Source organism: Struthio camelus, chromosome 1 (assembly GCF_040807025.1).
Source record: "Struthio camelus isolate bStrCam1 chromosome 1, bStrCam1.hap1, whole genome shotgun sequence".
In the NCBI taxonomy this organism is placed as follows: Eukaryota; Metazoa; Chordata; class Aves; order Struthioniformes; family Struthionidae; genus Struthio; species Struthio camelus.
In genome coordinates, this window is record NC_090942.1 from 27,672,736 (window position 1) to 27,688,113 (window position 15,378).

General features: G+C 56.0%; 1 protein-coding gene across 1 annotated transcript; it reads left to right on the top strand.

The window, feature by feature from the left end:
* Window positions 1–365: 365 nt before the first annotated feature.
* LOC138065741 (ankyrin repeat domain-containing protein 7-like) lies at window positions 366–2,517 on the top strand (the record flags this gene model as incomplete). Its single annotated transcript, XM_068931158.1, has 5 exons — window positions 366–478; window positions 1,391–1,505; window positions 1,741–1,914; window positions 2,010–2,116; window positions 2,406–2,517. Coding segments are annotated over 5 exons (621 nt in total), but the record flags the coding sequence as incomplete, so codon positions are not given.
* Window positions 2,518–15,378: the final 12,861 nt, after the last annotated feature.

Sequence of the window (15,378 nt, forward strand, 5' to 3'; positions counted from 1 at the left end):
CGCGGCTGTTGCGCATGCGCGGCGCGCCCGCCACCGCCTCCGGAGCCGGTGGTCCTCGGTGCTGTTGCGGCCGTGTGCCTCGCTGCCAGCGTCGCTGCGTCGCTGTCCTCGGCCGGCGCCTCTGCCCCCGGCCCGGGGGCTCCGAGCTCGCCGGGACTCAGCCCCGCAGCAGCTGGCCCGGGCCGCGGCCCCTGCTCGGGGCTGTCCGCCGCCCGCGTGCCCGCCGCAGCATGAAGAGGCTCTTGGGGCTCTTCGGCCAGGGCCAGGGGCAGCCGCCTTCGCCGTCGCCGTCGCGGTCGCGGTCGCGGTGGGCGTGCGGCGGCAGCGCGCCCCTGCGCTGCGTCGGCGCTGCCTACGAGCTCCGGGAGAAGGAGCTGGGCAAGCTGCACCGCGCGGCCGCCAGCGGCGACCTGGCGCGGGTGCGGCGGCGGCGGTGGCTGCCGAGAGTCGGCCTCGACGGGCGGGACAAGGCGAAGCGGTGAGGGGCGGCGGGGGGGCCGGGGCGGCGCGGGGGGTGGGGGGGGCGGCGGCGAGGGCCGGGCTGCTGCGTCGGTGCCGGCGGGGGCGGCGGCTGGTGGGTTGGAGCTGGCGTGCAGCTGGCAGGAGCGCCTTTGTGCCGGGAAGGCAGGGCCGTTTGCTTGGGCTGGCGAGGGAGTGCGGGAGGGCAGTCGGCCTTGCGCGCGCGGGGTGGGCTCGGGGCTCGGGGCTCGGGGCTCGGAGGCCGGTTGCGTGTGTGGCCAGGCCGGAGCGGGACTTTGTTGCTGGGAGCGTGACAGGGTCGAGGGGGAAGGTTTCTGCTGTCGGGTTTGGTAGGTGTTGTGGAGGGCCCTTGGGAGCGAGCGCGTGCTGGTGCTTGCTGCAGCAGTAAGGCCGGGAAGAGGCCAGAGGGCGCGACTTCCCGGCAAGGCCAGCAGCGAGGGGATGTTCTGGTGTTATAAAAGGCACGTGCTGGGCCTGCGGCCTGCTGCTGTGGCGTGAGTGGTCCTGGCAGCAGGTGGAGGTTGCCTTGCCGTAGGCTGGAGGTGCGCAAGCCTTGCTCTTGCTTGCTGGGCTGCGTGCGTAGTGGTGTTGGAGGCAGGGAGGAGGTGCCGGGGCGGAGGGCAGCAGTTGCAGAGCGGAAGCCGGAGGCTGGCTGGGAGAAATGGGGGGCCTGGGCGCAGGGATGCACGCGCAGGGAAGGGAGCGCGGAGCTGAGGCAACGTTGTCTTCCTAAGTGGGGGCTGGGGCTGGGGCTGGGGCTGGGGCTGGGGCTGGGGCTGGGGCGGGGAGGGGCTTTTTCCTAGCCCCGGCGTCTCGGGCTTTGGGTGTGCAGCGGTCACCCGCGTGACATGGGCAGGCGCGGTCTCTTCAGCTGTCTGGCCTGCGCTAAGGTAACATGCTCAATTTTTAGGACACCTCTGCATCTGGCTTGCGCTAACGGACATGCGGAGGTTGTCTTGTACTTAGTAGAGAGGAAGTGCAAGCTAAATCCTCGTGACAACTTCAAGAGATCGCCACTGATGAAGGTACGTGGGTGCTGCGGTAGGCAGGGCTTCTAAATTGCGCCCCGAGCGATCGAGCTCTTGGGTGATTCTGGAGGTAGGTCTGGGTGGAGCTTGTGGTGCGCTGGGCGCTGGCTAGGCGTGCGTTGCCTAATGTTTGGGCGCGTTATTGTTGTCCGAGGTCGGCAAGCTGTGGGAATTCTGCCAGAGGGAAGCGTAATTGCTGGCAACGTTTCCTTGTTTCCCGTGTGGTTGGCAGGCAGTGCAGTGCCAGCACGAAGGCTGCGTCGCCATTCTGCTAGCGCATGGCGCCGACGCTAACCTTGCGGATGCTAACGGCAACACTGCCCTTCACCTGGCTGCCCTTGCTCCTAACACCTGCCTAGCAGGGCAGTTACTGGCGCACAACGCCCATCTTGATGCGCAGAATAAGGTAAGCGTGGAATTTGGGTCAGGCCGCTCCTGAGAAGAAAAAGTTGCTTTGCTTCTCTGTGTTTTTCTAACTGGAGAGGGGCGTTATGCTTTCAGATGGGATACACGCCCCTTTCTCTGGCCGTGTCCGCGCATCACGTAGAGATGGTGGAGTTCCTGCTTAGCAAAGGAGCCGACGTGCACGCTCGAGATCAGTCGGAAAGGTGAAGGGTTTGTCAAAACGGGGCGTGGGTCTCCTGAGCATTGGTGAAGTTTGCCTGGTCTGGCCGGGTAGCCGAGGGTGCTTAGCGGGGGAGACGTTTGGCCCAGGGACGTGCTGCGGCCCCTTGCAACCCGAGTTCTCGTGGGCTTCCGTGTGGTTGGCTTTGCTTTCCTCCTGGCTGTAGGAAAGGGGGAGGTGTAATTGTTTTGGGAGCAAATAGGGATGAAAGGAACGCCAGTGAAACGTCGGTGTCTCCTGATAGCTTTTGTCTCGTCTTGTGGCTGCTTTAGGACCCCTCTGATGCTTGCCGCCTCTGCCGGGGACGTGAGCATGATAGAAGTTCTTCTTGGCTATGGTGCTGACCTTTGCCAGAAAGACGTTCTTGGATGGACAGCGGAGGCTTATGCTAGGAGGTCTGGACACACTGGGTAAGTGCTTTAGGTCACGGTGAGAGTCGCTAAGCGGTCCGAATGTCCGTGTTGGTGTGCGGACGTGTTTGGTAAGAGGCGCAAGGTTTAATGATGCGTGGAGACCTTTGTTGAAGGTGGGCTCAGTGGAATCTTCCGGGACGTAGCGTTCCCTGTGTCAAGTGTGAGTTGGGGAGTTGAGGAAAGCTTCCCCCGCAAATCGTCTTGTTTGGTAAGTGGTGTTATGCAAGGATGTAGTTGATTATAGTGACAGTGTTCCCTTTCTTTCCGCACCTCCCTAGTGTTAGTGAACAGCTGGCAGACCGCGCAGCCGAGAAAAACGTGGGAGAAGCTTGTGCAGGCAGCGCAGAAAGCACGCCAGTGCTTAGCACTCGTTGCGAGGCAGGAGCTGCTGCGTTTGCGTTGGGCACACCTGCTGCGGACAGAGGAGGTAGGAGGCTTAACTGTGGAGGAGCTGAGGAGGAGAATGCCTACGGCCTTTTCTTGTGGTGGCTTGTATTGAAGCTTGGCAGGGTTCCGTCCCTCTTGCCTGTTGAGTACCCTTGCTAGGGACGGAGTAGAGACGCGCTGGTGATCCTCCTCCGTGAGGATAGTCCTTTGGTTTTGAGGCTGGCTTTTGGTTTTGGGGGTGATGGGTGGGAGGCTGGGTAGAGCAGGAAATACAGCGTAGTCTCTGGCATTTTGAAGCACAGGTTGGCGGGGGTGGGGGTAGAGGCAAAGAGAGCACGAGAGAGAGACCGATCTCTGCCTGTGTGGTATGAAGAGCTCGGCAGTTTGTTTCCTTCTTGTCCTGTTCAACCGCTACCAGCATTTGCTCGCTGCCTGCTCACATAGCATATTCATGCCATGGCAGGTTTGAGGTTTGGAACGTTCGAAGGAAAGACAAGGGCGGTGTGGAATTCTTGTCCTTTTTTATTTTGCGGGGGGTGGGGGGGGCAGCGAGAATTGAGTAGGATGGGAGAAATTGGTGGTTTGGGGCATGCTTTCGTTCATGCTGTCTGGCATGACTGCTTCACTCTAGTCTGGCCTGTAGAATTGTCCGTGTAACATGCTTGTCTGCATTGCTGAAAGTCGAAGGTCCGACATGCTAAGAATTAATCCTGTCAATTAATATTTGAACAGTGAGAGGTGGCTTTTCCCACGAATACTTCACGAGGTGAGACTCGAACAGTAGCTTTTGCCAACGACCTTAACCTGCCGAAAAAGAGGGGAGATTTGAGCGAGACGGTCCTTCTTGCCTTTGCCTTTGCCTTTGCCTTTGAAGAGTGTTGGAGGCAGAGGAGAGCGATGACAGCTGTCCTGCTTCTGAGGAAGAAAAAAGCAGTTTAGCTGCCAAGGTAAAGTGCCTCCAGAAGGAGAACTGCCCGTGGAGCGACTCGTTTGCAGGGCAGAGCTGTCTAGATTTGGGCAAAAGCGCGTGTCCAGGCAGGGTGGTTTTCTCCTGCCCCGCGGTCTCCTGCCTGCCAGTCTTTCAGCTGCGGTGAGCTGTTTGCTCCAAGCCTTGTAGCTGTCCGTGGCAGAGCATGCAGCAGGCTTGCGGTTGCGGGTGGGAAGAGCAGTAGGTGACAAGAAAAGCGACCGCATGGTTTTCTTCACCTGAGTCAGAGTTCTCGTCCCAAAGCTGATCAGCCTCTAGATGGCCTGTTCTTTTGTCCTCCAAGCCTTGCTGTTTGTTTCCAGTAACTTTGGTGATAGAATTCAGGCTGATATGGGGAAAAGGGCACTTGCTGTTCAAGATCTGCTGCAATGCTTCATCTCCTGGCTCTCCTTTCTTTCGTCCTTGTCAGGTTGCCCAAGAGTGCTTGGGGGCGGGGGGAGTGGCTCAAGAGGGTCTTTTTTTCCTCCTGGGGGATGGCATTGCGGGCTTGCATGGGATCTCACAGCACCTGTTTCCCCTTCCTTTTGTTTCTTTTGTTTTGTTTTGGTTTGTTTTTCAGTTGAGGTGTGTGGCATTGGGGCTGTGCCATGATGAAGAAGCTGAAGAAGCCGAGTGTGGTGCAGGAACGCACCCCGTAGTGCTGGAGATGCAGGCATGTTTATTTGCAACCTGGTTGCCCTTGTCTCAGTGGCCTGTCAGAGACTGTGGCAGCTGTTGTGTGAGAAGAGCTAGTGTGGCATAGTAAGATGTGATGGTGGTTGGAGGAGTGAAAGTGAGGAAAGAGGGGGAGGTGAGACTACGGTAGTTTGAGAAGCAGGCAGCTGGTGGTCTCGTGAGCCCAAGGGAGGGGGAAAGGGTGTGTGTGCTGCTGGATAAGGTAACGTAGGTGAAGGCAGAGCCTGACTGTGTGCGGGCAGTGCTTCTCGGGGGGCTTTATGGAATGGGAGCAGGACGTTAGTGACATTAGGTATTGCTGTGTACATAAAGACATCTGCAGGCCTTGTAAAAGAGGAGCGAGAAGGTTTTTCTCTGTGGCTCGAGAGAGGAGAAGTATTTGGCAAGGTGTGGATGGCCTGGGCAGAGGCTGCTGTCCTGGGAGTGGCAGCAAGTGGCCTTGGAGTTGTATTTCTAGAGTCCTACTGCAAGAGAGAAGGTTCTGGTTCTGTGCGTGCTTGGAAGGGTTGCTGCTGCTTTGCCAGGTTATGCAGTGAAAGGAGCGTGTTTGGGACGGTGCAGCCAAGTACTAAGGACAGCAGCAGAGTGGGTGTAGGCTTGGAGGGAGCGCAGTTGGGGGTTGGAGAGTGGAAGCGAGGGCCCAGGGGGAGGTTTGCCTCAGGTTGTTGGAGAAGCAGGCAGCTGGCGGTGTTTGTTGGTGCAAAGGAGGGGGGAAGGATGTGTGTGCTGCTGAGTATTGCCGTGTAGGGGAAGCTGGAGTGTGGGTAGTGCTTCTCAGGGGCTTTAGGGGAAGGGAGCAGGGCGTTTGTGAGCTTCGGCATTGCCGTCCCTTCACATACGTTCTCGTGGAGGCTGCTTGTTTCTGTTCTTTCTAAGTGTGCGGGCCGATCTCTTTTAGGACGACTCACCGGAAAGGAAGGGAGAGGAGGCTCCTGGTGGTGCCCAAGTGGCGGCTGCTGCAGGAGCCCCTGCTGGTGTGAGAGGTGAGTTTCTAGACATGGAGGGGCTTTGTTTCTCTGCTCTTTGGGCTGGGTGAATGAACTGAAATGGCGATCTGCCTGTGAGAGGGTAGAGCAGGCAGGTAGGCGCTGGGCAGGCAATGGCGGGGAGGGGGGGAGGGAACGTAGCTGGAGGGAGATGTTTTGTGGTAGTGCTAGGGAAGGAGGGTTGTTTCTTGGTGACTTCCTGCGGGTGGGAGGGTGTTTGGCTAGTGCTTTGCGGGTCGCTCCTGTAGCGTGCCGAGGGATTGTGAAGGGCCAACTCTGGAGCTGTAGTTTGGAGGGGAGATGCCGTCAGAGCTGCGTAGTCGGCGACTGTGGCATGGCAGAGCCTTGTTTGGATGCTCGCCGAGCATGTGTTGGGCGTTCTTGGTAGGGGCGTGAGCTGTGCTGCTGGGCTTGGGCCTGTGGTGCTGGCAAGAAGGCGGCAGGAAGTGGCGATGGCGTGGTGGTGCGGCTGGGGGTGCAGGCGCCCTTAAATGACGCTGCTTTGTTTTTCCTGGGGAGTGGAACGGTTTGGTGTGTCCTGGGCGCAGGGCTTGCGTGCTGGAGGAGAGCAGGAGAGGGAAAGAAGGAGCGGTGGTGTGTCATTTGTGGCTTCCTTTGCAGGTGTTGCGTCGTCCGCAGGAGCGGAGCAGGAGGACGAGAGCGACTCTCCCTGGGATTCCGAGGTGCTTGGTGTGAGGGGCGCAGTGGGTTGCCCGAGGGGGGAAGTGCGCGGGAGCTTGCCTTGGACGTGGGCCCTAGCAGGGATGAGGCTCAGTTGCCGCTTGTGGTGGCTGCGCCACAGGTTTGTTCCTGTGACCTGGAGCCGCTTGTGCTCTGTGCAAGCGGTTTGGTGAGGACTGTGCCTAAGTGGGGTGTGCTAATGTCCTGGGAGTGGCAGCAAGTGGCCTTTGAGTTGTATTTCTAGAGTCCTACTGCAAGAGAGAAGGTTCTGGTTCTGTGCGTGCTTGGAAGGGTTGCTGCTGCTTTGCCAGGTTATGCAGTGAAAGGAGCGTGTTTGGGACGGTGCAGCCAAGTACTAAGGACAGCAGCAGAGTGGGTGTAGGCTTGGAGGGAGCGCAGTTGGGGGTTCTGAAAGGGCTGTTCTACTTCCAGAGCCTGCGTTCCTTGACGGCCTGCCAAAGTCCCGAAGCAGCAGTGAATCTGCAGGTAATGCTTGATCGACAATCCAAGTTGTGCTTGGGTAGTCCTGCATTTGAAATGCAGTTTGTGGGTGAAGCGTTTCTGGAGATTGCTTGCACCACTCTCTGCTTGTTTGTGTTCTCGCTCACCTAGGTGTCTGCAAAGGAGGGAGGAGAGCGTGAAGGACGCGAGGCTGCTGCAACACAGACTGATTTTCAGTGTGACGGACAGGTGAGGAGCTGTGTTGAAGAGCTGTGGAGATGTTAGCCTAGAGCGAGGTGTTATTGCCAAAAGAGCGCAGGCGGAAGACCGCAGAGAGTGGCAGATGTGAAATATACTTTAGATGTATGTTATCTTTGGGCTCCCTCTGAAGAAGGCTGTCGTGAGTGAAAAGAAGGTGGTAGTGCATGTTCGTGCCCTTTTTGTGAGGCTCACGGCACAATCTTTCCTTAGGCGATGGCCGCAGAGCTGCCGGCGGAGGTTGCTGAAGCTCCTGGAAAGCAGTTGCTTCCAGAAGGTTCACTTGAAGTTCCAAAGGTTTCCTGCGGTGAGCTGCAGGGAGACAAGTTGCGGTTGCAAGAGGAACTGGCCAGGGTGAAAGCCAAGGTAGGCAAAGCCTGTAGCGGCCTGCATGACTGTGAGGAGGTGGTTTTCCCCTGTAAACGATGGGGAAAAGCCCTTGTTGAGGCTGTAGGGTAGTAGTGCAGTGGTGTCCCTTCTGTTGCCTTCCCTTCTTCCCGCCGCTGCCCCATGGTGGCAAACAGACCAAGCGTGTCAGGGAGCTGCCCTTTCAAGCGTGAGGGGCCAAGCAGTGTGTTGGGGGTCACACCTACCCACGAGGAGGCTGCTCAAGCAGCTTGTTGTCTCTCCGAACCCGCCTGAGCTTTGAGGTGGACCTGAAGGTGACAGTGGGTGAGCTCCGGGTGCCCTGAGAGTGCTGCGTGTTTTCCTGTTGAGGCTGTTGTACTCTTTCTCTATATTTGGCTGTGTGTGTAGAGCTTTGGTTCCTTCTTTGTAGCTGGTCAAATGCCTGCGAAGGTGACAGTCTGTGTTCTGGGGGGGGGCAGCACTTGAAAGGGTGCGATCCTTCTTCATGGTTTGCGCTCGCACACGCAGCGCTGGTTGCTAGGTGGGGTTTTTGCACTGTATACGGGAAGCAGCATGTCAGGCAGGTGCTGTGACTTGTCCTGTTCCCTGACTGTAGGAGGAACTTGACCTCCTAACCTAGCTGCCCGGAGAAGGCCGTGGGTTGGCCCTAGTGCTGAGCTTTTTCTGTAGAAAACATCTTGGCCATCTTGTGGCTGCATGATGCAAATGTGCCGCAAAGTGCTATAGTTCCTGCAGGGCCCTGGGGATGAACCTGTAGTTAGTAAGCATTAGGATCCCGAAATGCTAATTCACTTCCAAGTTGTTTTTGGAGAGAGCTACGTTCAGAGCTACTGACTTGCTTTCCGTTCACTACGCCCACCGCTGCCACCAACGCAAGTACGGAGTTGAAGGAAGGAGTGTAGGGACCGGCTTTCCACCATTTGTGTAAGAATAAGGTATAGCAGCGTGGGCAGCGTTGGACTAGAAGTCTTTGTGATTGTGGTCGTTATCCTGGAGTTGGGAAGTGCCAGCAGGAGAAGGGAGAGCCTTTGCAGTAATGCTTCCCGTGGGGGAGCGAGCAGCTGGATGCTAGGAGCGTCCCGAGTCATGGGAAGGAGTAGGATTGGTGTTGCAGCTGCGTTTGGGCAGCTGGTAGGAAATTGAGATGGGGATGGGAGAGGCCGGTATGAAAGCGGAAGGAGCAACGTGGTTTTGGAGAGTCGAAGCAGTGGAGTCGTCTGTCTGAAAGCGAAGCTGACTAGCGTGGGTCCTGACTAGCGTGGTTTTACAGTTGCAGGCGTTGGAAGAGCAGCATGTTCAGGCTGAGCGTTGTGTTCAGGATTTGAAGACGGCCCTGGCAGAGAAACAGAGGGAAGCGACAGCTTCTTCCCGGCAACTGCAAGACCTTCTGGAAGCCTCTTTGGGAGGCGTTAGCCTAAAAGACCTGGAGGAACGAGTGGGACGGTAAGGAAGTGGCACAGTGAAGCAAGGCTTTGCTTTGTGGGCTGGTGTAATAGCAGCAGGATGGCCTTGTTGCATCTCAGCAAGTCAGTACACGATTTTGGGAGAGGCTTTTGCTTTGGACTGTGTGATTTGGCGCTGTTGTGCCAGTGTTGGTGCTCCTGTGGATTTCCATGACGAGGCCTGTGTTTCTTTTCAAGACTTGAACTGGAAAACGCCCGGCTGGAAGACACAGGGCAGCAGCAGGCAGCTAGACTCGAAGCTCTTCAGAAAGAGCTGCACGCCTCTGCCTCTGTAAGCTAGTCATAGCCTTCCTGTTTCATGAGCTACTGTGCGCAGTTGTGTGTGTATGTATGCGGGGGCGTTTTCGGAAGAGATTTTCCTGGGGAGCCTCGGGGAAATCATTCCCTGCAGGCTGCAGGCGATCGGCTGCTGTTGGTCCGCTCGCAGGCTTTCTGGTTTTGTGCGCTACTCTGCTGAGTCTTACTTAACAGTGTTTGAGGTAAGGGCACTTACGGCACTTGTGCGCCGGTGTGAATGGTTGCTGCTTTGTACCGGTTGTGGTGCTTAAGCCGTGTGGCAGCAGCACTTCAGCTGTTGCCGCCTTAAAGGCGTTCTGCAAGTGAACTTGTGGAACGTCCTTGGTGCCAAGCACGTCGTTGCCAAGTCTTAAGCGGCCTCCTCAGGCTGTGCCAGGAATTCCATTCGCCGCTGGTCGCTGAAGATCCCCCTGGAGCTTTAAATTAAGCTGTGCTCTGCCCGGATGGGGATACCTAAGTACCGTCGGCTATTAGCGGAGGGCCTGAGGAAGGTGTTCTCCAGTGTGCGTGGCACCTTTGCCCCCGTGAGCCCCTCGCTAGTAGCGGGTGGTCTTTGCTTTAGTGGGGGTCGGGGGGAGGGTGGTGTGGGGGGAGAGAGGGGTGGCAGGCACCAGTTTCTGTCCCTCGGTCTTAGCCTGGGTGGTGGAAATATTGAAGTGCTGCAGTTTGCGTGGGATTCTGTCCCCTGGAGTTGTGGGGCCGGCCCTCGGCTAGCAGAGAGAGATGTCCTGCCGCACCTTTGTGAGGAAGGCTGTGCGCACCTAGTGCCTCTAGGTGCCGTGAGTGAGTCGTGTGTGCCATTTCTTCTTCCTGTCCGGAAAGGGTGAGAGCGGAAGAAAGCCAGGGAAGGAGCTGGCAGAGTGGAAACAACCCGCAGAAGCCCGCCTGGAGGAAGAAATGAAGAAAAACGTTGCACTGCAGAAAGAATGCAACAGGTACAGCCGTTGAGTACTTGTAAGAGCTGTCGAATGAGCGGGGAGTCAGGCGTTATGTACCTTGCCCCTGAGACTCCGAGTACGTATCTGTTGGTGAGCGAGCTCAAGGCTTGCGTTAGGTCTTGCAAGTGGCTTCTGTAGGGGAGCGTGCGGTTTTAGGTAGGTGGAAGTGCAGGCAGGAGGGCAGTTGTCCTGGGAAGAGAGGGAGGGCGGGAGGGCAGGAAGAAGTCGCTTGTGTCTTGTGCCTGTTGTCAGGCAGAGGGAGAAGCTTCATGGGAGCAGATGAAATGTTGACTGGGCAAGTGATGTGTGGGAGGGGAATGATGTGGGTGGGTGGGTTGGTGTGGTGTTTTGGCTTGGTGTCTTGTTCTGGAAGTCCTGGCCTGTCCGCCATGGTACAAATGAAGTAAGCCCCGCACCGTATGCGTGGTGCTTAGGGAAGTGCATGCGTAAAGGCGGACTGTGCTTGGGCTTCCTACTTTACTTGCTAATGTGCTGTGCAGGTCGAAGAGGCTTCTGGAGAAAGCTATGAAGAAAGTGAGGGCGTATGAGAGGCGGGCGCGAGAGTCCCAGATGAATTTCCCGGGCGAAAGGGAGGACCCGTGTTCGGGAAGGGGCAGAGAAGTTGCTAAATTACAAACAAAGGTGAGCTTTGGCTGGCTTGTTGTGGTGCTTGTTTTGGAAAGCTGTAAGATTCTTTTCCTGGCTGTTGGGTTGTGGTGTTAATTATGTGGTGGCCGTGTTTTGAAAAGAACGGCTGTCTCTTATGGTCCCTGAAAAAGCCTGTGTAATCCTTTGGGAAGTGAAGAGGCGTTGCGATAGCAGGGCACTTGTGAGCCTGGGCCTTTCTGGGCGAGAGCCCAGCTTGAAAGCTTGAGGCCCTGGCAGCATCTTTGAGGTCTGACAGATGAATTTGTGCTCTGGAAGACCGGTAAGTAGGACCATTATAAGCCTAACCACAGTATGAAAGGCAAGGACATCGGAAGCATAGGTGTGAGAGGTGTGGAAAAGGTGCGTTTCTGCGGAGAGAAGACGACGACGACGACGACGGCGGCAGAGTTTTAGTTGACCTTTGGGGCCTACTGAAACCCTGGCACTTCTTTGTTGATTGTCTTCTAAACTCAAACCTGTGTGTGTGTGTGTGTGCGCGTGTGTGTGCGTGTATGTAGAAAGAAATAATCATTTCTGTTTCCTCTTTCCTGAAGCTTCAGGTATACCACTGTAAACAAGTGAATACCTTGTGATTATTATATATTGTTGTCAATATGATTACAGTTGTTATCGTTCCCGTTCATTAGTTCATTACACTCGGTTACTTACCTGTTACAATAGTAAACTCATTCCTAAGGAGTAGGGACACCTACACTACCAGCCGACCCTGTTTAGTGTCGGGAGCCCGCCGAATTACCTTACCAGGGCAAAATGCCTCTCAACTGGTTCGGTCGTTCTGCGGAGGCCTCCCGGCACAAAGGGACACGCTCGGTGGATTGTCACAGAACTGCGTACGCTTAGACCTCTGGGTCTGCTTAGGTGAGTGAGTCCTTTCCCTGTGTGCAGGTCCGTGAGCTGTGCTGCTCCCTGGAGGCAGAGCGGAGGAAGTCGAGGCAGCTAGAGAAAGCAAACGAAGGTGCGCGAGAAGAGTTGGCTTGGCTGCATGGGAGCCGTGACAAACTGCGGAAGAGCAAGCGGCAGCTGGAAGAAGAGGTGGTTGCGCTGAGGTGTCGCTTAGAGGCCAAGATGAGGGATCAGAGGCACAGAGAAGAGGATAAAAGGGAGATTGAGCAAAAGGCTGGGCAAGAGCTAAGGCAAAAACTACAGGAAGTCAATCTCTTTCTGCAGGTGAGCTCCCTTACCGCTAGTACGCGCAGTCCGTTTGTGGCTTGTCATTCATTCTTTACTGTTGTCATTTCTCGGTATGTTATGCTTGTGCCGGTCAGTGCTGTGGGGTCATGGGCTCGTTATAGCTTCAGGAGGTTGCTGAAGGGTGCGAGCTTGTTGGATGCTTGTCCTCAGGCATTCTGAGATGTGGTGAATAATCTTCTTTACGCACCTCGGTCACTGGCGAATCTGTAACAGCGCCAAGAAAGACGAGAATTGCAAGTGGACTAGTGTCTTAGAGAGACAGAGGTGGCTTGAATCAGAACTAGCTCTGATTCAAAACAAAACAAAGCAAAGCAAAAAGTTGCGCTGAGAGAGCCGGTTTCTTTCTGAACCAAAAGGATGATGTAATGGGGTGCTTTTGGGTTTTGCCCTTGATTGTAGAGGGCAGTGAGGAGGCCCAGTTGGCTCCCTGGGTGAGGTTGTGCTCTTCAAAGTGGGTGTGTGAAAGGGCCTGGGGGGAATGATCTCTTTTTCTTTCCTGGGGGTTGAAACTGCATTATCTGCTTCAGACACAGGCAGCCGCCCAGGACCGAGCGGAACAACTAAGAGCCGCTTCTGCAGCTTCCGCGGTAGGCCGACTGCAGCAGAGAGTTAGGCATTTAGAATATGAATTGGCTCTCACAAAACGCCTGCAGTGAGAGAGCGCTAACGAGAGGCTTGCGGAAGCTGCTGCTGCTGCGCAATGCTATGAGCCCTGCAGAAGCCACTCTCTGGCAACGAACCCGGTGGGCAGCGCTTCCTCTGTGACGGAGAGAGTGGAAGCTCATATGGCTGAGGTAAGGCATTGGGAATACCTGTTATTCTCAAGCTGAAAATGAGCATCCGTTCCTAGCTCCACCGCGCCCAATCTAGGAGTCTAGACACGCCTGCTGACCCTCAGAGCGCTGCAACCTCGGCAAAAGCTCTGGTCCGGGCGCGCCCCAGAATTAGCAGTCCGTGTGACGGCATGTTCCTCACAGCGTGGTGAGCAGCGTGCCCTGAGGTTTGGGAAGCGCATGCCGAGAGTGGGGCAAGGGAGCACGTGATTCTTCACAAAATGCCGTGATCCGTTCCCGCCTTTGCACAGAGTGGGGGTGTGGAGAAGCTCTCGAGTTGGGGATTGCTTTGTGAGACGGTTAATGCCATAGAGCAATGGGAACGCTGGGCCTTGGTGGACAAAGACTTTCTCTGTAGTGGGGGTGATGTTTCCAGTGTTTATTCCCATGTTGCAGTTGGCTTGAGAAGCTAATGCTACAAGAATGTAGCTACTGAGGCCTTAAGGGTATCTTGTCTGTACTTGCAGGTGCGGCGGGAATGGTCAAAAATATCGCTGAAGAACTTGAGCAAGGTAATCTGTCAGGATCTGTTAGCGGTGTTACCAAGGAAGAGGACGGTTCCTCCATTTTGAACACAACTACTGGAAAGCTGCCAAGCTCCTGTGCTAAGCACAGTTGTTTTCTACTAGCTTTCCAACCTAGAGCTCTGCGAGGCAACTTGCTGCTTATGCAAATAATAGTCGTACAGAGTCGTATGCAGTTGCCTTTAGATCACAGAGAGGAAAAGCGGCCTATGCGCACGTTCAGCCCCTGCCCCCGAGCCCTGAGCAATTCCACCTCTTCAGGATAATTGTTTCTCCAGAGTTGTGGCTTGGCGGTGACTGGGCCTGTTGCAAAGCAGGTAGCCCCTGAGAGCAATTCCTTCTGTCCCAGTAGCCTTTACTCTCCTAGCGAGTGGCCAGCCGTTGCGCTAGAGCTCTTTCCGTTTGCTAGGACGGACACAAATCCGTGGCATTGAATCCGTTTGCATTGTGACTGGAGTTGCCTGTCTCCTGGGAGTAATAAGGTTTGTTTGCTTTGGGGACCTTTTCCTACTGCAACACTAACATAGGGCATTTTCTCCCCTCCCGCTCTCGCCCCGCCCCTTCCCCAGCAATGGCTGAGCTGAACGTTGGATCGGCTGGAGCTTCTCCCTGGGCATCTACTGAAGGATCTTCAGAAAACGTAGACCAGGAGCCGCTTTCCAGGGCAACGCAAGAGTGCCGCGATGTTTTGACAGCCCCGTTCCAGAGAGCTAAGAGTGGTTATCCTGAGACTACTACCTCCTGACAGAGGGACTCGCGTTACCAGGCTGTGAGGAAAAGCAACCCTTGCCACTGTTTTTGTACGAGTGCAACAGTGCGGTGTAGCCAATAATAATAACGTGCGGTCTTTAACTGCAAGTATTGTGTTCCAACTTGGTATTTAATAAATGTTGTAATCTAGTAGGTCTCTCCGTTTTATTCTGTTCCCCTTCCTGACTTTGCCTGCCCTGCGCATATGACTGTCCCCTCTGCTCGTGTCTCTTATGGAGTAGTACGTGTTGCATTGCTGCCAAATGGTGCATGCTGGTGGAAGTCTGGCCTGCTGCGGCATTTGCGGGCAAGGGCTGCGTTTTGTCCCTGCGTTTTGCGAGTTGTTCAGCGCTAGCCAGCACGGATGATGGAAGTCATGTTTTTGAAGGCCTAGCCAGGCTTTCTTCCTGGGCAGGCGCTTAGCCCTTCTGCCTCGCGCTGGTCTGACCAAAAGTCACTTATGCAGACAGCTCCAGGCCTGAGGGCAGAGAGGCCGTTTGTCCAAGGGAGAGCTCAGCTCTGCTCTGCTCTGCTCCCTTCAGCTGGCTTCCCAGCTGCTCCTTCAGCCTGTCCTGGCAGCCAGGCCAAGGGCCAGCATGCAGACTGTGTGTTTTTCCTCAGCGGGGGCTGGAAGCACGAGTGTGTGAAGACAGGGGCCTCGATCGTCCCCAGGTGCAGCCCTTGGCGGTTCCCCTTGTTGAACTTGACAAGGTGCCCGGTTGCCTCACGTCTCGCTCGTAGCGGGGCACTGGCCTCTTGCTGCCTTTGAGAACGATGCTTCCTGTGGTCTGGGCAGAAGGGAGGGCGAGAGCTTCTGGTAGCCAGGAAAGGTCGCAAAGCCCGCCGGTCTGGAAGGCTGTTGGATCCGCTTGCAGTCTGCAAAGGGGAAAGGGGTTATGGAAGTTCTCTGCCCTGCAGCGTGACTGGCAAAGCGGAACCGCTGTCCAGTGCTGGGCACTTGCTCTTCTCTCTGCAAAGCAAAAGCAGGTGCGGAACGCCTCTGAAGTGCCTTCGCTTTGGGTTGTCCTGTTGCCAAACTCTGAGAGGAACTGTTTTCCAGTGGTTCCCTGCCTGCTTCTGTCCTGCTGGGTGTCAGGGAGAGGTGAAAGTTCTTGGCCGCCGGAGCAGCAGCACTGAAATTCAGCGCTGGCATCTGGCATGACAGGAGCTGGTAGCGCTTACAAGGCGGGTAGAGCAAAGTCCCGTCTGTTCTGGCCCCTGCACTAGAGGAGAGGGATGGAGCTACTGGAGCGAGTCCAGCGAAGGGCTACTAAGATGATTAAGGGACTGGAGTAGCTCTCATACGAGGAAAGGCTGAGAGAGCTGGGATTGTTCAGCCTGCAGAAGAGAAGACCGCGGATCAGGGTGTAGGCAGGATGCGA